This window comes from Mesitornis unicolor, unplaced genomic scaffold (genome assembly GCF_000695765.1).
Source record: "Mesitornis unicolor isolate BGI_N332 unplaced genomic scaffold, ASM69576v1 scaffold11562, whole genome shotgun sequence".
Taxonomy (NCBI): domain Eukaryota; kingdom Metazoa; phylum Chordata; class Aves; order Mesitornithiformes; family Mesitornithidae; genus Mesitornis; species Mesitornis unicolor.
In genome coordinates this window covers 34448-56996 of record NW_010169860.1, presented here as the reverse complement: position 1 = coordinate 56996, position 22549 = coordinate 34448, and the positions used below count along the sequence as shown (strand labels likewise).

The 22549-nt window shown below is 38.1% G+C and overlaps 1 protein-coding gene across 1 annotated transcript in view; it reads left to right on the top strand.

The window, feature by feature from the left end:
* Window positions 1-9043: 9043 nt before the first annotated feature.
* Window positions 9044-22549, top strand: part of U2SURP (U2 snRNP-associated SURP domain containing) — a 35049-nt gene continuing 21543 nt past the window's right edge. The window contains exons 1-12 of the mRNA XM_010179504.1: window positions 9044-9136; window positions 10193-10307; window positions 10698-10831; window positions 12735-12802; window positions 14509-14603; window positions 14688-14720; window positions 14826-14908; window positions 15391-15556; window positions 16658-16869; window positions 17862-17905; window positions 21156-21260; window positions 22437-22503. Coding sequence (XP_010177806.1) covers window positions 9044-9136; window positions 10193-10307; window positions 10698-10831; window positions 12735-12802; window positions 14509-14603; window positions 14688-14720; window positions 14826-14908; window positions 15391-15556; window positions 16658-16869; window positions 17862-17905; window positions 21156-21260; window positions 22437-22503 — 1215 coding nt within the window. The remainder of the gene's footprint in view (window positions 9137-10192; window positions 10308-10697; window positions 10832-12734; window positions 12803-14508; window positions 14604-14687; window positions 14721-14825; window positions 14909-15390; window positions 15557-16657; window positions 16870-17861; window positions 17906-21155; window positions 21261-22436; window positions 22504-22549) is intronic.

The following is a 22549-nucleotide window of genomic DNA, read 5'->3' as shown; positions in this document are numbered from 1 at the left end:
AGCATTACCGATGCCCGTGTTTAATTTTGCTCGTGCTGGGAGCCCTGGTCCCCCCGTGGGGGGGTTAGTTTCCAACTTAAGGCTACGAAGGAAAACGATAATTTGAGAGAGAGCTGCTGCTTTTGATTTGCGGTGAAATTACAGATTTCACAAAATCTCCGCCGTGTTCCCTGCTCTTTTCGCTGTCCCCGCACTACTTCCTGCAGTTATTGCCTGTTGGGTGTGCAGAGCAGATGTGCAGGTAGTGCAGGAGTTCTGGCAAACTTGTCCAGAGCTGGGCGCTGAACCCAGAACCTGCAGTACCAGCTGCGAGCTGCCCGTTCTCTAAGCATCCCCCTCCTGCCGGGAGAGCAGAGAGTAGAGTGGGGGATGCGCTGGCAGCTGTCAGTTTGAGGATTAGTGACGCTCCCTTTCACTCAGCCTTGTTGCAGGATTTAGGCCAGAAGTATAGAAATGTTCCAGTTTGATGGTTTGTGTGTATGTGCGTGTGTAAATAAGTCAAGGGAGAAGCCACGTTTTGGCTCAGGAATTTCCAGTGCTACACAGATTAATAATTTTTACCCAGTTTTGTGTTCAGCTAAAACAGGTTTTTTGGGTTTTTTTTCTGCTAGGAAATTAGCTGAAGTGTTGTTACCAAGGGCCTTAGCATGTTTGCCCCATTGGTGGTGGTAGAGTAGGAGAGTTTTATTTTTGTTTCCCTTTTATGATCTGTTAGGAATATTGCCAGGAAACATTTTTTTGGATCCTGCCTTTGGCTTGGAACTGCATGTAAGTGCTGGACAGAGAAATTCAGTAGTAAAGTAGGACTTAATGGAGAATGGTTTCCAGGGGATAAGACATTTTGGGATTTCAAGTATGATTAGACATAGAATAATAATTTAGTTGTTGATTACTGCAGCTGGTAACATGGTACACAAAACCAACCCAGAAGTGATCCCTTTCTTTTCACAGTTGCATCATAAACTTTTTTGTTTTGTTGCTCATTATTTCTGTACGGATATTCTTTTTTTAATGTACAATAATAATTTGTAAGAATTGTTTTCTGTTGTAGTTCTCAGTTCTGCAGGGGTATGTGCAGACACTTAATGCTTCACACTAAGTCGTCCATCCCATTGAAGTCAGTTGGATGCTAGAGAATGTGAAGTCAAACGTGTATTAATGTGTCGAGGACTTCTGAGGAGGTCCTTTATCTTCGTACAGTTCCCCCTCACCCCTCAGTTTCCCATTACTCTAGATGTATGTGCTGTGTTTCCAGTAGTCTTTTCACCATGCTTTACATTCTAGATCTTACTTTTTGGTATCGCCAATATTATTTTATGTGCTAAAGAAAATGATGGTAGGAAATACCTGGATCCACGAGAATGTTTCTGTTGAAAGGTGAAATAAAAATAAGATGTGCCTAGCGCTTGGGGGTTATTTCCTTCAACCTCAGCTTTTTTTTTGTGGGCATGTATCTGTATGTGATGTCTTTTTTTTTTTTTTTTAATCATTTCATGAAAGTTTGTGATACATATCTCCATAGAGATACTTTTCAGATGTCTGCAGAAAGAAGTATGACACAATGGCACTAAAATTAGTATTTTTAAAAAATTAATTTATTCATGCAAGGATAAAAATGTGTGTTTTTTGGTGAGCCTGTATGAAGATACTGATGGTTTAGCAATCTAAGCAAATAACCATTTTGCCTAATTTCTTAAAGTAATTATTTACCAAACATTTTTATTTTTTAATATTTTGAGATTCATTTACTTAGGTATTGAAGTTTTAGGCTCCATTTCTTTTGGTGCGTTGACTTTGCAAGTTAAAAGAATAATTGTGCATGCAAAATAAATATGTCTTGTGGACTCCATAGGATATGTTTCAGTGGCAATTCCAAGCTGTGCTGTTGGTAGCTTCTAGCCTACTTGCTGGGAAGACACAGTTAGGTTTGATTTTCTGTGTCCCGTCAAGAGCTGTGGCCTAGCAGCTGAAGGCTTTAACGCTTGCAGTAAGATGTGGTTTCCTCCCCTTCAGGATGTGTGGTGTTTGTTCTTAGGTCTTAGTGTCCAAGTACTGATTTTGACCGTCTAGCCAGTTATTTTGTTTTATGATGGTAAATCAAACTTATTTCAGTCAGGAGTTGTCAGTTTTATGCACTATTTGAAAACTATCACAGAGATGGTACAGGCCCAGGAGCACCCACTGCCTGGGTTGCTGTGTGGTAGCTGCTTTTTATGATACTGTCAGCTTCTAAATAAGTTTGGGCATCTCCAATGTGAAATGTGTTGCAAAAGCATCATCTGTTCTTTTGTGGCTTTAAGATTAGGATAGCAAGGTGTATGCTTGAGATTTCCAGAAACCTAAATAGGAAAGGAGAACAAAATTAAGGAAAATAGATTGCCCAAGACTGCACAGGAGGTCAGTGTAGGGTATGATTCTGAAATGGCAGTTACTGATTAAGTTCGATTATTATCTTGGGGTAATGAAATGTTAGCTGCTGAGTAACTGCAGTTCTTCTTTTATCTTCTGAGAATAGTGACTGTATTGCATGTCCACTGTTCTTAGATGTAGTACTGTACAAATTTGGTACCATGTGGCAGAAGAGATTATCCACTTGGACCAAGCAGTATGTTTCCCTTTATCATTTTAAAAAATGTTTTAACAACATTCCTTAATCTTAAATGCCTTTGTCAGACTTTTTAGTCAGTTATGTGTTAGCTAAATGTTGAAGAGCAGTGATTACTTGCTTGTGAATGGACAGCTTCCTTGATAAGTTAAAGTATATGAGGAGTGGCAGTGTAATTTCTGTACCTGTGGTGAATTCCAGTTAGATGCAGTGTTCTGCAGGATGGCGTTGTCCTCTCTGGTTGATTTGGCATGATTTGAGGGGATTCATAACCTGCCATGAATTGGAAACTGGTTTGGCTGAACTTCCCCAACTCTCCCTTTGCTTGGTGATCAGTTTGGTTCAGTGTGGGCAGCTACCCCGTATAGGGACACAATCAATGGAAGGTGTTGAAACAGGGCAAGTGTCCTACACCAGAGTTTCTAGTAAACACTTTACCCTCAAGCTATTAGTTTTTGCAAGGGCCGGGCTTTTATTTATGCTTACAGTTGTAAAAATAAAATTCAGCATTTGGAAGGCCACAGGATTGTCTCTTGGGTTTTATTGGTAGCTTTTGTTGCTCTTTGTTGTTTTACTAAATGGCATCAGTATTATTTTTTTAAAAAAGGTGTTTGCTAATGTTATACTGCATGTTTTAAATATTTGTGAAATAACATGGTCGTGCCAGTTTTGCCCAGAGATCATAACTTTTGGAGAAACTATGAAGAGCTGGATTTATGGGCAGTTGTGCTGCTGACAGGAAGGAAGGTTTGGGAGAGCAGTCATCTCTGTTTTCTTTGGAAGCTGAGCTGCCATGAAGCTGGAAGAAATCAGAGTCTGAGAGAGGGCTCTCTGCTTTGGCTTTCTGATAGGAATTTCTCATAAATCTCGTTGGTATGGTCCTTTGAAGTTGCTTCCCCCCTCCTTTTTTTTTTTTCTTTTGAAGCAAACTTGGCTAGACTCGGTAATAGAGCTCTGAGTGACCTGAACTCCAAGACTGTGGTTTGACAAGGCCGTATTTTACTGGAATGCCACTTCAGCAGCCTGCATTGCTACTTCAGTTGTGCTGGCACAATTCTTTGAGGGATGTGTGCAGTGAAAGAGGTTGAGAAAGCGATCCAGCTGCAAAACAGTCTTGTTTAGGATAAAAAAAGGGTAGGTTTCATGCAGAGTGGTGGAGGCAGTAAGAGGATGTTGGTAGATTGTTTATGCTGGCAATGACTGAAAGATGGACTGTTGCAGTTTTTCTGTCAGTGTTTCGAACATGAAGGAGCTAGAGCTTTGGGTTTGTTTCTTAGGTAACGTAAGGAGAAGAGGAAAAATAATTCTGTTTCAGGTGGGCAACATCTTCTGAAATGCTCCTGTCCTTGAGTGTTAGAAAGACACCGTGATTCTGCTGAGCCAACTCAGCTGGTGTAAGTCTTAAGGAAAGTAAATAGTCCTTTCTGACAAGGCGGTGCAGATGGACGCAAAGTGCGGTGCTGTGAGAATTAGGGTTTTTTTAATAACAGCTATTTAGAAACTGGCAGATAGCAGTGCATAATTTTGTCAAGAATCATTTCATTTTGTGCTTCGTGGGTACAAATGCTCGGATGATCAGAAGCAGTACCAAAGGTATGAACTAAATCTATAAATGGGGAGGGAAGACCTTAAAAATAAGAATTGTGTGAGGAGGAGAATAATGTGGCTCTACAAAGCTGTTAGTTGCTGTGGAATAAAGTTGGTCTAAGAGCTGAAACTGCTTTTAGAAGTTTTCAGAGCACACCTTAGTAGAAATCCTGTTGCTCGGCTAACATTTGGGGTGTCTTGCTCCACAGGGTCATGGTCCCTGTTGGTGGGCTGCGGAGTGCCGCTGTACTTCTGGCTGAGTGACTTCCAGACTTTTTTGGTCGTTGACCTGCTTTCTTGCTGTTAGCCTGCAGAATCTCTGTGTGCTATCATGCACTGAAAGCCTTCTGAGCAGTATCATCTGCTTTGTTGCAGGAGAAACAAATTTAATGTCTGTTACTTTTTTAAAATGTTCTTCCTTAGGATATTGTATCTTAAATGTCATTGTACTGAGCACTGGTACTGTTTGTTACTGTGATGCCTTGTTTGTTGTCTTCCCTGTAAGCAGCTTCAACATCCATCCCTGCTGGAAGGTGTCACTTTCCAGAACTTCTGTAAATGAAACAGATGTGGAGAATTGAGAAATGTTCATTTCATTGTGCTCCTTCCCCCAAGCAGTGCTAGGTCTTGACTCTGTTAGTACAGTAAGGCAGATGGCATTTTATCAGTCCACCTTTGAGATTCATCTTTTTAACTGCGGGTCTGAAATGTACTTTTGTTAGGGTGGAATTGTAACTGCTGTGTTGGTTGCCGCAGGGTGGCAGCTGGCAGCAGGAAGAATGCTGTTTTCAGGCTCTGAAGTTCTTTTGAACAGTGTCTTTTTTTTATCTGTGTGATGTTATGCTATACATTCTTAAACTTTCTGGGGGAGGACAGTTTTCCTTAAGCTACATTTCTGCAGTATGTAGAACTGCGGATAACAGATTATCGATTTGAGTGCCATAGGCTGTTGTGAACCACAAAAAAACCCAGCACTAAATACAGAGGAAAAATTTGCAGGAAGCAGTGTTGGTAAAAGCTGCTTGTGATATTTCCTTCCGCGTGTATTTTGATGAACTGCTACTGGTACATGTGAACTAAACTTTCTGTTAACTTCTGCGTGAAGATGTGCTTTGGGAGTAACGTATAGTGCTGCAGGTAAGTGGATTAGGGAGGTGGTTGAGAGTAAGACATAATTTGTTTGTTTTTTCCCCCTTTATCTTTCTTAAAAGAACCCCAGCCATACATTCCTAGGAGCCTTTTGCTTCTTCCTTTGAAGGGTTGTGTGTTTATGCCTCTCTGTACCTTTGTGGACCTAGTTCTTGTTCTTGAAGTCTACCATTTTTTCTGAATTGATTTGACTGAAAATCATAGGAATGTACTGGTCCAAAGATAAATGTCTCTATCTTAGTTGATGAGAAAAGCAGATGCAAAATGAAAATGAGGTCTAGTAAATTGTCTTCTAAAGCATTTGGTGCTTGTCTGTTTTGGAAGACTGGAGATGAGCACTGTATGTTAGTGCTGATGTTCGGTAAATAATGAATAGATTTCAGCTAATGGAAGTGTTTTATTTTGACTGAAATTTCAGTTTTCAATTTCAATATGAATCGTGCATCAGGCAGTTATGTCTTAGGAGTAGATGTTATGTCAGGTTTTCTGGAATTTGGGCATTACATGATTTAAAAATGTGTTCAGTCCTGTTTGTTGGAGTGTTCTACATCACTTCCATTCATTTGAAAACCTGATTTTTAAAGAAGCCCATGCAAATTTTGTGTATATGCTGGCTTACATGTTAAAGTTCAGTTTAAAGTAATAATGTTAATTAGTACATACTCACAAATTGGACTTAAATTAGTGTTCCTGAGGTGGCTGGCTTCCATCTATCCACAAGAATTTTGGAAATGATTTTATGGTAAGGCAAGTATAATCAAGCACTTTATGTAATCTTTAACAGCCTTTTATGACAACTCTTGCAGATTCAGTGTGGGAAACTTAGTTTTTTTTTCCTTGTGGTGGTGTTAGTGGCATGGTTAGAAAATCCAGCTGTGAAAATTTACATGTTTTTAATGGTAACAATAATGGTCTGTCTTTAATCCCTTGTTTGCCTTGTATTGACGTTGTTCATGCTGCGACCCTGTTAAAATACAGAATTAAAATACCTTTTGTATCTCCTTGTTCTTGTGTGTTTGCACATGGAGGTTGAAGTGAAAATCCCATTCAAAGAACTGACTGAAAAAGCCAGAGGTTGGTTGGTTTGTTTTCTGTGCCTCACTTCCTGTTCATTCTCTCTTCAGGTCAGAGTGCCTGATGCAGTGCACACCACTGGATCTGCTGATACGCACGTAAGTCCGAAATATTTAGAAACAAAACAAACCCCCCCAAAAATCAGACCAAACCCATGAACTCAAATAGGCCTGCTCTCTAAAGAAAACTGCTTGCTGGAGGCAAACTCTGGTGCATTGGCTGTCCGATCTGTAGGTGTCTGTAAATGAACCATTGGTTTTCGTGTTTTAAATACTCCTTGAAACTTTAAAACAACCACTAGTGTAGGAAGCTCTGCTGCATCGTATTGCGTTCATCATAGATACTTGAACAGGAAGAATCTGTAAGGACTCTGTATGTTTTTATCTTATACTAAGGAATAGCTCAAAATATGAGGTGATTCATTATGTGAGTCGCTGTATATTAAAGTGCTTTTTTGTATACAGTTGGCTTCTCAAAATTAAGACTGTGTGGCCCTAATTTCATCCTTTATTTTTCTTTCTAAGAGTATATACTTAAAGGAAAAGGTAAGAATAATTACCTAGTCTTTTTTTATTATTTATTTTTCTCCACTGAAGAGACCTTTGCTTGGTCGTGTGGTTGTTACATTGTGTGAAGGCCTACCTGTTTCTGAGCTGAAAGGAAAACAGGCGGCAAGAGCCAGACAGAACGTTAATACTGGACAATTCATTTTGTGGTTTGGATTTTCTTCAGGATTTCATATATGAAAATGCCAATTACCATCTGTTAAATTGCTTGTAAGATAACATTATTCCCGTTGTGATAGCAGAAACTTTTCATAAAGAAGTAGATCCTTTTATTGACTTGCTTTACTGGCTACAGTTTGAGAAATTACTTTAAAATCTCTTGTGAATATTTTATGTTGTCTGTAGAGCTGAGACTTCGGTACTTTGTGCCTTCTTACAGTCAGTACAGTGTTGTATTTAATGAGAGTTTGCTTTCATACAGTGATTTGATTTCTCAGCTAGAAGCTTTCTCTTTGTTCCATCATTTGCTTTACCCTTTTCGCTGTATTCCATATTTTGAAGGAAGAAGGTGTTCAGGTTTTGTATAGCTCTGTTAGGAATTATGTGAAGCTGCATATGGTTAATAATAATGTTCTAATTGCCTCCTGGAATGTAACTAGCATCAATTAGTTCAATCCTATTAACTTCATATTGTTCCAGCCAATTTGAAGGTGCTATTTTTAGGTTTGTTTGTTTGTTTTTCTGAGACCCTTTCTAAACTGAGGAGATCATAGTGCCAGAACTCTTGTTATCTTACAGCTGCTTCCCTTATGTCACTAGAACTGAAATTCATGTGGCTGATCTGCAGGTATCCTGTAACATTACAGTGAGAGATTGTTTCCTGATGACAGAATGAGCCTTGGGTAGGAGCGTGGTGTTTGTTTTGTCTGCACTGCTGTGCCATAGCAATATGTGTACGTGTATAAGGTTATAGATTGTTTGTCATACTGAAGGATACGCTGTCTTTCAGACAACAGGAAACTGGATTTCATTAACTTTAAAAGCACACAGATGCATGAAATGCTCCTGATAAACCCGTCATAAGCAGCTCATGTTGACAAACTTAGTGTCATAAACCAGATGACTCCACAGACAGTGCTGCATTAATTTGTAACTGATAATTTTCCTTTTAATGGTGGAGTAGGGAACATTTTTCAAATAAAGAAGCTATTTTGGTCGTATGCTTGGCACAGATCTAAGAGGTGTTTGTGATACTAAACGAGGATCATAAATTGAAGATATTTCAAACAGTTGTTTTTCACAGGGCTTTTTCGTATGTAAAGAATTCTGAATAGGAAGCTGATACTAGAAGTAAAGCCCATTACAAAGAAAATTATTCCTGGAGGAAATGATGATCAAAGGACTGAGAAGCCTTTCATATGAGGAAAGACTGAGAGAGCTGGGTTTGTTCAGCCTTGAGGAAAGAAGACTTAGGGGAGACCTTATGGCCATGTTCCAGTATTTAAAGTGTGGCTACAAAGAAGATGGAGACTCCCTTTTTACAAGGAGTGGGTAATGGGTGTGAGCTACTCCTGAGGAGATTCTGATTGAACACAGCAGGAAAAATGTTCCCTGTGGGAACAGTCAGCCATTGGAATAATGTCTCCAGGGAAGTGGTGGATTCCCCAGCACTGGACAGGGTGCTGGGCCATTTTGTCTAGACTGTGCTTTTGCCAGGAGAGGTTGGACCAGGTGATCCTTGAGGTACATTCTTACGTGGTATTCTGTGATTAGATGAAACTCTTTTTGCACCTGATTTTTTTGAGTAATACAGCAGTTGTTCGCCTTATTTGTCTTGAAGTTTTATTGAATTGAGATTATTTTTTGCTTCTTTGTTTTTAAAGAACTGTTACTGCAAAAGTGGTAGTTTTAAGCATCACTGCGTAAGTGCAGCCAAAATACCTTGAAGGTAGATGCTAACAGCTTAATATTTTGTTCTTTTGTGGCCTTTTCTTAGTTTTGTTTAGGTTAAGTCACTTGAGGAAGACAGTTTCTGGTCTAGGCCAGAGTGAAGAGTAACATTAAACTGTTTACAAAACAAACTGAAGTAATGTTTGTTTTCTTACTCCTTTTGCAGCCTCTAATGGAAAGCAAACTTAAAGCGTTCAGTATTGGCAAAATGAGCGCTACTAAACGGACTCTGAGCAAGAAGGAGCAAGAAGAATTAAAAAAGAAGGTAATGGTATAGGATGAACGTTTTATTTTGTATGCAGAGCTGAAATTATTTTGCTTTAGGATTGTAACCAGCTTTATCACCAGATTTATTTGTTTTGATAATTGCAGCCTTCTAAAAATGAAAATGAATAGTATTTTACATGTTTAATTTGTTCTTGGCATCCATGACGTTAAGTTAGAAAGGCTTGCTGCTTTCTCCTTCTTTGTGTGAAATCCGTTGATTGTTGTATTGCTCAAGATGAAGTTTGTTCTCTGTCGTTGGGTTTCATTAATTAGAGTGTTCGTCCTTCCTGAAATTGTATCAATACACATTCTTGTTAGTCTGTAGAACCTGTTTTTGTCTAATTACTTCTTTTGGAATTAATAAAAACATTAAAATTTGATAGTGAACTTTAGGCTGCTCAGGAGCATCCAGATTTTCGGGATTACGTAGTTTATAGTTGGTAAGGTAGGAATTGTGAAAATTTTGAGCTTTGAACTTTACACACACACAACTCTTACTGTATTTTAGTGGGATATCTCCTGCTAGGTTGTTGGAAATACTAGCCTAAAGAAACATGGTAGTGCTAAATTTCGTGTCTCACTCAACCTTAGTAAGTCACTGAATTAACTTCTTCTCTGGGAAATGCATAAAGGTGATGCTGTTGTTAATCTCCCTCAGTCACATGGGTTGAGATCACAATGGCTGAGATGGAATACGTGCTGTTCTGATGCGGAAGTCAGCAAAGCTCCAGTCTCGTAATGCTGCTCTCTGACGTAGAATTATATGATCTTTTCTGTTTGCCGCCTGTTGTATGCTAACTTGCCGTGTAGACTCCTGTAAATGAGCAGTCATTTGAGCATACAGGCCTTATTTGCTTTTTATTTTAGTAATGGGCTGTGTTCGTCCTACATTTCTCAGAAGTTTGAATTCTGTCTAAAATTGAAACTTGTTTGATGCAGTTTGTAGCATGAACTCTAGAAAATGAAAAGGAGTGTCACATAGCTAATTTAAGAATAGCTGTCTAGTGAAGACTGTTCTGTGGTGATAGTAAATAGATTAACATTTGCTGTGTAGGAGGATGAGAAGGCTGCTGCAGAAATTTATGAAGAATTCCTTGCTGCCTTTGAAGGAAGTGATGGTAATAAAGTGAAAACATTTGTAAGAGGAGGAATCGTTAATGCATCTAAAGGTATAACTAATCATTTTCTGGGGGTGGGCTGGCAGATCATTTGGCTTTGAGTAAATTGGCTTTGAGTTGCACTTTAAGATGAATATGTTATGCTAGAAGCTGCAAAGGAAACTTTGTGCTAAAATCTTCTTTACGCTTTGACTCACTAGTTAGGTGGTGGCATGATTTGTCTATTAAGCTTCAGGGGGGAAAGAAGGTTTTAAAATACCTAATCTTTGTTATTCATACTGAAATACGTTAAATTATGGAAAGTGTATATTAGAACTTTTTTTTTTATGAAATAATATATTGAATCGAATTAACAAGGCTAAAGAACAACATTCTTTCTAATAAACAGAATTATGCAGCAATAATTAATATAATTTGTTTTTACTTTGCCTTTAATTTCAGAGGAGCATGAAACAGATGAAAAACGGGGTAAAATCTATAAGCCTTCATCACGATTTTCAGATCAAAAAAATCAACCAAGCCAGCCATCTAATGAGAAGCCTCCATCCCTCTTAATGATAGAAACCAAAAAACCTGTAAGTTTCTTACTTGAATATTCATCTCATACTTTTATTTAGAGGTGCTTAGAAAAAGGTCTGTGTGATCTTGCAGAGTAGTTTTATCTGCATTTATCGCATATTAAGAGAAAGTGGAAATTTTGGTTACCTTAATCCCACAGCATATAACAAGATGATGAAATGCAGAGCTGCAGTAGCCCTGTGTACGCACCTAGTAGTGCCTATTGATTATGACTTTACTGTGTTCCTGCTCATTGAGCCAGACTTCTCATGACTACAGATTCAGTGACTGTTGCAGAGTAACAGTACCTCCAATCCTTGCTGCCATCTGGTTTTAGGTGGTTTTTTTAACTTAAAAAAAAAAAAGACCTTTGTATTAATCCAAGACTGTTTTGGTGAGGTTTTTTGATTTATTTTTTTTTGGTGGTGTTTGAGAAGTCCCTTTAACTCTTTGAGTGGTACTAAATAAATTGTAGAACGTTTTTAAACTGTTATTGTTTAATTTATTTTGACTTCTGTATGGTTTGATACTTCTGTTTTGTTGTTCTTAAACTGAGATTTCATTATGAAAAGTAATAGAAATATTGTGATCAAACTTAGTCTTAAAGTCAAGTGATAGTTACATATGATTACTGTTACTACTGTATGTGTATAGCGTATAATTAATGTCTTGGACATCTTTAAGAAGTCTTTTAATAGAGCTTACTACAGCTCTTAAGCATAAGTGAAACATACGTGATACTGCCTGGTAGGGTGGGAAATGAGATGTGACATGATAATTGTGGGTGATCCCATCCCAGCTGCCCTCCAGCTTTAAACAAAACTCAAATTTAGACTAGTGGGGTAATACTGGATGGCAGTTTTTATTTTCATTGTATGTAAAGCTCTATGGTTACAGAAGTGAATTACAGGGGTTTTTTATTACACTGAGCTCTGTTCTGTCACATGCAAGTATTTTTACCGTAAGAATATTACTGCTTTTCAACTTTGTCATAAATACTTATCAAGTAATGCAGTCACTTTACTCACTTGCCCTGTCCAATGGTGGTTGAAGATAATGAGGTAAAAATGATTTTATTTATTTGGCAGACACTCCCCAAAAACAAAAACAAACAAACAACTTTGCCTGGGGTGAGTAGGAAGTCCAGTTTTTCCAAAGATGTAGTGTGTAACACAATAAATATTTTGTATGTCTGCCTATTGGAAACGTTTTAGTTTAAATCTGGTTATATAAAAGCAATGTTGTTGAAGATAAGAGTTCACATAAGTTAGTTAAGGTGCATATATAGCAGCAAAAAAAGTCTGTGTTCCTCGTAATTCAGGAGTTTTTTCCTGAGGATCTTGAATTATTTAGAGTAACTCTTTGTTCAGATCTGTATTTGTATCTGAAAGGTAGCAAGAGAAGGAAATTCTCTTCACGTAGAATGTTTGTGGATAAAATAATCGAATATTTATATATGTAAAATAATTTACATATATATGTACACACATCAAGTTACTTAGAGCATGATGGTTTGCTAGGGGTGTAGTCAGCTTCTAAACTTCTAAGTGGAATAAACTGATAAAATACATCACAGATATTTAAAATCTGTGTGTTGTAGAGAGGATGAGCACATATGCTGCATTGTAACAATGAGAAGCATCAAAGTTTAGTTTAGGCTGTCCTTAATTGTATATTTTCTAGCTTTGTGTTTGATAGTGCTCAGTCTTGATGTTTTCAGGTTTGTTTTGGGGTGTTTTTTTGTTTGTTTCTTTTTGTTTTGGTGTTTGATTTTTTTTTTCCTTCTGTAGTTTCCTTGGTTTGAAAGCTGTGGGTAAAATATGCATGGAAATTATCTTAAAATTTTGTTATATGGATACAATTTTTATTTTTGTTTCATTTTATCTGTTGAAATGTTGACTGCTGTATCTTTAATTTTAGCCTTTGAAGAAGGGAGAGAAGGAAAAGAAGAAGAGTAATTTGGAACTTTTTAAAGAAGAATTAAAGCAGTAAGTTTGTCTAGTTTTTACTGTAAATAAGGAAGGTGCAAGGTTTTTGTCTTCTGTTTACAGGCAATATTTAGGATTATTCTTGTGAAGCTAAGTTGGTTTTTGTTGTTTTTTCCCATGCTGGTAGATTCTCAGTATAGGTGTCCTGTGATTTGTCTGGTTAATCAGTTGCCATCTCGTTAGTTCTCTGCTTTTCCTTGATACGTGCGCCCTTTCTTATACTGATTGATGCTAGGAAGTGTTTACCTCTAGTGCTGAAAAGCGCTTTTGTTTTGAGATCTTGCATCAACCGGGGGCTTTAAAATGTTCAAATACCAAGCCCAAAAAGCCCAGTAGAGATGTTTGATTGTGACCTTTGAAACACTTTGGTACTGCCTTCCTGAGCAGAAGAATATCCAGGGCTCTTAACCAGAAGAATAAACCAAAGCATTTCAGAGATCCCGGTAAGGGAATGACTGGTTATGTTTCCAAAGCTACCTAAGATGATTTTTGGATCAGTTATGTGTGAATAAAAACTCTGATGACTGAATCAACCAGCCATCTGCCAGGATAAAAAACGGAAACCTAGTTTTGTTTCTTTGACAGCTGCTCTCAGTGTGTTACCTGCAAGTGGAACTTAGGATGCAGTTCTGTTATAGACTAGCAAGTGTGAGCCTGTAAATGACTGTTGTCAACGGGGTCTCGTGCATTGTTAAAGTTAGTGAAGGTACAGCAAGACAAGCAGGTACTTGACTTTTCCCTTTATAGGGATGTAGCAAAGGGGTCGGTGGCAAATTGAAATGTGTATCAGACTCAGGAAGAATACGATGTTTTGTCGGTGTCTCTAAAACTGTATCTGGAGGAATGTGGTATGGGATTGAGCTTCTGTATTAATGCAGAAATAAGACTTGAAGTTGAGAGATGTACTTCAGCTTGCATAATAGCTGAATAATGCTTCCAAAAGCAGATTATTTCACTTTCGAATGTGCAATACAAGAGAGAGCAGCACGTGTATTGAGTGTTAACTATGACTGCCATGTATGTGGCCTTATGTTAGAGTTGGAAAACAACGTGTATGCATTAAATAACAATAGGTACTGCAATGTCAATCCATGTGAGTAGTGTGTGAACTTCACTGCTGCCTGTTCATCAGTTGTCCTAAGTTAGTTGAATTAGCAGGCTTGAATTCCTAGTACACAGTGTTTTTGCACCAGGATTTAAGGCCAAACTACAAAGAACCATACAGTTACTTGTATGAGTACTATCCTCAGAGGTGTAAGCTGAGATGAGGTTCTGTGTGTTCTGGAAGTTGTCATATGGGGCTGTCTGTTACCCTGCAAGGTGACAGCACACGTGAGTAAGGCTTAGAAAAGGTAGGAGCAGAAATAGTCTCTAAGGAGTCGTGTGCATCTTGGAGAGTCGTCTGAACAGTCGGTGGCTCTCTGGCAGTTGGATATGGAATTTGGGTCACTTTCAGAGCACAGTTCTTATTTTGGGTCTTGTAAACTGCTTCTCAAACCAAGTCAGTTCTGTTTGAGATTGAAACGCCTTGACAGTACGAATGATATATTCCAGTTGACTAACAGAAATTTGAGCATACTGGCAGTTTGAAATTTTTAGTAAGTCCATTGTTTAATATTAAAATTTCTCATATTTCTAAGGTTAATTGAGTGTTGGAATAAAAACTTCAGTATAGTATTAAGTTGTTACTTGTACTTGTTTTGTAGAATACAAGAGGAGCGTGATGAAAGACATAAAACAAAAGGTAGACTGAGTCGTTTTGAGCCACCCCAGTCAGATTCAGATGGCCAGCGTCGTTCAAGTAAGTAGATGTTGTTTTTTACCGTTTGTTTGGGCTACAAAATTCATAGACTAAATTACATTTATTTTTCTTCTGTTTATTCAGTGGATGCTCCTTCACGAAGAAACAGATCATCTGGTGGTAATACAGATTCTTTTCTCATTCAGTATAATGTTGTCACTTCAATGCAGAAGGAGGATTGTGACTTCTTTTTTCTTCTGTTTTTTTCCGCTGTGGCTGCAGTACTGGATGATTATGCACCAGGGTCACATGATGTTGGAGATCCAAGCACAACGAATTTGTATCTCGGAAACATTAATCCTCAGGTGAGTTTGGAGCCAAGGAGTGAAGTGCAGTGTTGGCATATTTGGGTCCAGCTGAATCTTTTTTCAGTGGCAACCTCCCTCTTTTTATTTTAAGCCATACGGATATATTTAGTCTCGTATACTGGATCCAATTGGTGACTGTAGAGACAGCATTCATGTGAATGAATGCTGTGTACATGATGCTGCAGAAGTTAGGGTTTAGGCTGTCAGTTACTAGATGCAAAAATGCTCAGTGAAAATGATTTTTCAATGTATGTCTCTGTGCAGGGTGGATCATATCTCAAAAATTTGCATGTGCCCAGTTTAAAACTGGATTATTTTAATTGCTGTTTTTGCAGTAGATCGCATTGGGGAAGCTATCAGTGAAGTGTTGCTTTTCAAGAAACTAAACAAAATTAAGATACTGACATTTGGACAGTAGTATGAACAAGTATCTTAGAAGAGCAGTAGCAAGATGCTAAGTTTTACCTTTTTTCCTGTAGATGAATGAAGAGATGTTATGTCAAGAATTTGGACGCTTTGGACCATTAGCGAGTGTTAAAATTATGTGGCCAAGAACTGACGAAGAAAGAGCAAGAGAAAGAAATTGTGGCTTTGTTGCCTTTATGAACAGGAGAGATGCTGAAAGAGCACTAAAGAATTTAAATGGTAAACACATTTCTTAGTTTGAAATTGTAATTATCTTTGTAGGAATATCGAGGAATAACTGTAAGCATGTCTGCAAATTGTTTTGTCAGACTAGGGATAGATGTCCTGTAACTGCAGTGGACACCGCACTGGCAGTACTTTCAGTTTACACTGAGTGTTTTACTGGTAGCTGAGTGTTATCAAACTGGTGTACACAAGGGCTGGGAATACTGACAGCCTTTGCTGCGGGTGAGGGTTTACAATTTCTGACTGTTTTGAAGATGTGAGGGGGAGATGGATTCTCTCTCCAACTTAAACAGACTGTGTTAAGAAGGAATCTATTACTTGTAGTTACTTACCAACAATATATTTTTTGTGACTGTATTTACTAGTGCACAGGGTGTAATCTATAGCTGGTTATAAATGTGTTATGTTCTTTTGAATAATGGCTAAGTTCCCGATACCGAAGAGGTAACTGTACTACACCAGATGTGTAATATTGCGTATGGACCATCTTGTCTATGTTTTATGATGAAAAAAGAAAAAAAAACCCTATGCAGTGAAGAAAGCTGTGTCCTTACAGTTCAGGAAAAGCCTGAAAATCAGAAGTCGGCATCCTTGACAAAAAGAAAATAAAAGACAAGGTTGCCCTTGCATAGCTTGCTCAAAAGGGTCCTTCACTAAGACCTGCAGCAAGTAGGCTTAAAGTATGTAGAACTTCTGCTTGGTGGTTACATTTGGTTACATCTTGTTACCTAACAAAATTTGAAATTTGTTATTATGAACAAAATATTCTGAAGAATTGAAGTGCAGAAATATTACAATTTAAAAATTAATCTGTTCATTCTGATGTGCTGAATAAAAGAAGTTTAAAATCCCTCCTTCCCCAGCAATTCAAGTAACTGTGCACTGTGGTCTCTTGGAAACGTACGCTGGGGGAAGATTTACAAATTCACGTAACAGGCTTTCCTGTGTACGTGGTGTAGTCTGATAGATGTGATACACGAATCAGCAATGTAAGCAACAAGTAAACCACGGCAGGCAAACCTCAATGCTGCATTTGCGTGGAGAAATCATGAGGGATTTTTTATTTGTTTATTTATTGAACTTTCACTTCTTCAGGCAAGATGATTATGTCGTTTGAAATGAAGCTGGGCTGGGGCAAAGCTGTACCTATACCCCCACATCCAATATACATTCCGCCTTCTATGATGGAGCATACCCTCCCACCTCCTCCGTCAGGACTGCCTTTTAATGCCCAGCCCAGGGAGAGGTTGAAGAATCCTAATGCTCCAATGTTACCGCCACCAAAAAACAAGGAAGATTTCGAGAAGGTAACTTACAGTACCCTGGGCCATATCTCGTTGTTAAATACTACATCTGAGACAGTATTTCAATGGCTTCCTAGATTTGTATTGTTCAGGCTGACTTTGGCGGCCCTTAGTGTGCAAACTCACTGGCTCCCTGCTGTAGCCCGGGGGAACCTACTTAATTCCTGACATTCTGTTTCATGTCTGTGTTAGGGTACAGCGTATTGGGTCTTGATTTATTTTAGTGCTGTTTTAAATCTGGCTATCATTTTCCCCCTCCAGGCTCCCTGGATCTTTTTCTCCTACGTCCCCCCATTTTGTTGGCTGCCAAATTGCAGTATCTAAATTGTTTTCTTTAGAAAAAACACTACGCTTTAATTTGGGTAGCATTATTTTTACACTAGAGTAGTTGATGTATTTTATGTAGAAGGTAATTAATCTGGACATTGAGTAAGTATTTTATGCTGCTTATGGAGTAAGTACTACTTACGGAGTCAATTTTCAAACTGACTAATTATGGAGTCAGTTTTCAAAGTTCTTTTTTCTGGAATATTAGCTGATAAAAAGGGTAAGTATCTTGTAATCACGAACCGACTTGATTTACCTTTATAAGAATTTGTTAGTTCATTGAATGACACGTAAATGTTAGGGCTGTTTTTTTTGTAAGACTTGGGAATGAAGTAATGCCAGTGTGATCCAAGTCAAATAGTTGAGAATCTTTTCATAAATTTAAGAGCTCCTTTCTTAATAGTAATCAGTGTAGTACCTATTCAGTGCATCAGTGTACATTCTGACAGGAATGTTCTGATACTTTGCAATGAGTGAACGTTTATGGTTCACTGACACAACCATTTGCATATTGTGTAATTGCTTAGTTATAACTTCACAGCAGTGATTGCCTGCAAAACTTGTGATAGATGTGTAGTATTTTCATTGCATATGTATATTTTTGCTTGTTACTTGTTAACAATACTCACATATTCTATGTTTATTATCTGATGTGACTTCATATACAGACTCTGTCGCAAGCCATAGTCAAAGTGGTTATCCCAACAGAAAGGTACATGTTTTTCTTTATTATTACTGATCTAAATATAGAAAATTTCCCCTTCGGAATTTTAAAGAAAAATGGTGATGTTGAGGAAAAGGTAATGGCTTGGCTGAGCAATGGTTCTTTCATGACACTTGAGAGAAGCATGTGTGTTTTACAGTTTTATTATCCTTATCTTAATAATTCTTTGTTTAGTGAGCATAAATTTAAATAATTATCTCTTGTGTTGAATTTGAGCACTAGAAATAGTTGCGGGGTGAAGCAGCTGCCTAGTGAACACTAGGGTGAAATAGCTTCTCTTAGAGGAGACACTTCATACGTCCTGACGTAAACTCTTGAGTGCTTCACAGCTGGGATGCAGCTGCCTCCACTGTGGTGCTGAGGGTTTGTTTTCCTTTCACTTTGTCTTTTTTTGTTTCTTAACTTGTAGAGTTTGTAACTAATTCAGTTAAAAATCAGCTTTGATTTCTGTTACTTTTCGTTAATGTGCAACAGTTAAAAATGTTGGTCCCTGGAAAAGGTAGTTCTGTATTGCAAGGGTGTTTAGACGTTTCGGTCCTAGTCAGTGCTCCTACCCTCACGGCAGTGTAGATGTACTCTTGCTCAGTTAAGCTAAGACCTTTTCCCAAACATAGGAACACAACACTGTTTTAAAAGTAAATAAGCACAAAAGATTACCAAATTCTCTTTGACATTGGCCTTGGTGAGCAACACCAGCTGAACTGTCTGCGGCAGCGGGGGACCAGGAAAACATCATGGGATGGATTGGGAAAGTATACAGTTTTTGACCAGACATTGGTACGATCGGCTCCAATAAATGTGGTTTTATTATAACTGAAATTTTTTTTTGTTGGCCAACTTAAGCTAAATGACATTTTAAAATAATGCAGTTAAAACTATAATCTTTTTTTGCTACACTGTTTTAATTGTCACAAAGTCCCTTTTTTTTTTCTTTTTACGTGTGTGGGGGGTAAGAGAGAGTTTTGTGAAGCTGGTTATAATGGTGTATTAACGTATTTGTCAAGAGATGCTCAAATGCAGTAGTGTTTTTCATGAAGTTTTAGGACAGCACAATTTCTGTTGGGTAGAGACACGAATAATTAGAGTGAGCAGGAGGAGTCTTGATTTAAGAACCATACCAAGCAGTACAACAAATACTTGTAGAACTCTGCAGTGCTTACAGAGTAATCAGCTGTCAGAGAAAAACACATTTCCATTTTATTTACTGTAGCGTTTTGAAAGCTCCTGTTAATTGATAAGAAAAGCTCCTGTTAATTGAATTGTATTTGAAAATACTTCTAATTTTTTTCTCATTTTTTAAATGATTTTCAAAGATTCTAATGACAATTGTGAAGACTGTCACACCGTGCATCGCATTGTGCAAAGGTTTTGGCTGACTTCGGTTGGATAATACATTTAGCTATTGTCCATTGTCTGAAAAAATTCAGTATCGGTTTTTACCATCTCTTAATAAACAGAAAGCCTCGAGTATACTCAAGTTTTCTCTGAGGAATTCACTTCCAAGTACTCCTGTCATGTACCAAAACGTGTGTGACAGATATGGCACGTACTGGATCTTTTCTCATGCATCTGAGGTCTTTCCGAAGCAGATGCTCTTGTTCAAGCACAAGCTGCTCTGACACAACTTTATTGTACTTCATGAAAGAAAAAGTGGATGGAAACCAATGCCATGGTTCTGCAGGAAGCCAAAAATGATCGCATTGAACTTGCCTTAAAATCAGTGAATGGTATCATAGCTCCTGGGCTTGAAAGCTAAGACTGAATCTTTTTCTCAGCGATGTTTTCAAATACAGTTCATGTAACAAGAACAGTTGTGCTACTTAGACTTTCAGAACACTGCTTTAAATAAAATGGCTGCAGAATTACTGAGACTCTGTCCTCCGTACAGTGTTTCTGGGATTATACAGAACAAGCAGACAGGGAAATTGAGCTGTAGGTAGGTGCTTGGTTTTCTGCGAAATACTGGAGGCAAATGCAGATTTAATGCTAGCTGGTATAAAACAGAACATTTGCAAAGTCTGCGGATGCCAGAGGCAGGTTTTTGTTAGTATGTTTTTAAGTTGAAATTTCTTTTCGATCTAGTGCATTATAGCTGGGGCAGAACATTGAATATCATGGCAGAAAATAATCCTAATAATAATAGAAGGTTCTGCAGCTTTTCAGTGTAATATTTTTTGAATTTTAATAATTGAAAAATTGCTAAAAGAAAATCTAATGAGAAATATAAAGAACCAATATCCATTTGTTACATCTAAGAAAAGGAATTTTTAAAAGTGAAAATCTGTATATTTTTTTTGTTTGCATCACATTTAAAGGACATGCGTTGTGAAACTTTTGATATACGTAGGTAATTTATATTTGAAAGTTCGGAATCCTGTTTCCAAAACCCCCCAAAAGTTGGAAACGGAAGATGTACTGTTCTTTCTAAAGCTTACACGACTGTCTCCTGTTAGCATGCTCGTAAACGGCCCTGCATTTTCAGATGTGGCTTGAAAAATGTGCATTTCACATCTGCTCCTCGCGTGTCTGAGGATGTAGTGCTGAATGGAACGAGTACAGATTTTTATTTTTGTTGTGATTTGGTTCACCTGAGCCTACGAGGGAGGAAACATTGGATGGTATGACATGAAATGATGGACAGTTCTGTCCTATGCCAGTACTTGTGTCAGCCTAAAAGAGATTATCTAAATTTAATAAAACTGTTGCCTGGTTTGGCACCGAGAAAGCTACTTGCTTTTCCTTTCACACTTGAACAGTTTGAAAGCTGAATGCAGTTTCTCTTGAATATTGAAAAGTATGCGTGTTTGATTTTGAGTATAACATTCAGCCACTTGTTCATCTGTAGAGCTTTAGCTAACACTTCGGTCTTAGGCAATTTAGATGAGGGCTTAGTGTTTGGTAGTTACTGTACTTCGGTGTTCAGCTGCCCATTTTTTATGCGTAAAGACTGCTAAGCTTCTGCTAAGCAAGAGGTGGTTGTAGGGTAAGCCGTGGCAATTCAGGAATGAGGTCTCCTCTTAAATTCTTCCTCCACCACTCTTAGGAATGTTTTTATTTTAGAATGCCCGTGTCTATGGTGCAAGGCTATACTATGTTCCATGTTACCTTATCTCTTACACAGTTTTCTTAACAATACAGCAAAATAATCTCCTGCACAGTTGTAGTATCTTAGGTGGAGTGTAGTTTTATCTAGTGTTAGGTCTGAATCAATTTTTCTTTAACTGTGTTGTTGTTGTAGGAATTTGCTCGCTTTGATACATCGAATGATAGAGTTTGTGGTACGGGAAGGGCCTATGTTTGAAGCCATGATCATGAACCGAGAAATCAACAATCCAATGTTCAGGTGCCTACTGCTTTGCTTCAATTTGAAATAGCTCTAACTGTTTGAACTGGAGTTAATGTTTTGCATTTCTGAAATACTAGTAAGAGTTGTTTTTGCCACGTCTGCCTTTGTCTGCAGATTTAAATTTTACGAATTGTACAAATGCTTTTTATGAAGAAGACTGCACGCTCATTCCAGCTATTACTAATGTGTACATATAAATAAATAAAATACTGTAAACACTATGAAATACATTTATAAAAGAAATACATAAAATTACATTTAACACCTACTTTTCTGAGGGATTCAAAGTCATCAGTGGAAACAGTAGCATACATTTAAAAAGAATCCCCCCTGTACAGACAGACTGACTCAATGTAAGGGCCAGTCTTGCTGGAGCCTGATTCTAACCTTCAGCAAGAGCTGGGAGTCATTTTTCTTTGACGTCAGCGCAAATAGGATTAAACTTCAGCTGGCATAGTGAAGTTGTCAGAATTTCCAGCTTTTGTCATTAATGGAATAAAAAAGGATCAGTTTCCAAATTCCTTGTGAAATGCAGTCCCTGAAAAAGGTTTTCAGGGAAATACTGAATGACCTTTTAGAAATGTTTTATGTGCAGTACGGTTGAAGTGCTTAATTTTGATTTTTCTATGTACAAATTGAGAAAACACGCAGGTCAAAACGGACCGGCCATTAAAAATGTGCTGCTTTTCCCCACACCTCCCACTCTCGTCAGAGTGCTCTGACAGACAGGTTACTGCTGGAAAGCTTCAGGTCACTTAGTGTTCGATCGGAGCAACCGCACTCTGTGACTGGGAGCTCCTGCCCCACTGGTGCTGAGGCTGCAGCTGCTCCTGTGGAGGCTCTTTCCACTGATGATTCTCCTGCGCTGGGGCCACGCGGTCGTTCTTTCTGACCCTGTTTGTTCTGCTTTTAGCTCTGAGCAATGCTGTGCCTATGGGACTGTGCACTCTGCCTTGCGGATTGCACCGGTATCTGTGTGGAGCAGTTGCACTTGTGCACAGCTGTGCTGTGGGTGTAAATTATTTTAGCTACCTTGAGTTCGCTTGGTAGCTAAAGGGGGATTCTGAGCAGGGTTAGGTGATGTTTTGTTATTACTTCCTTTGAATTTGCTTCAGTGAAATAATTTAGAATGTGTTTTGTTCTTTTGTTTTTCTTCTTTGCTCTTTGATTTAGGTTTTTATTTGAAAACCAGACTCCAGCCCACGTATATTATAGATGGAAACTTTACTCAATTCTTCAGGCAAGTGGAATTTTAGTGACAATTCTTAACTTCAAGCATAATTACA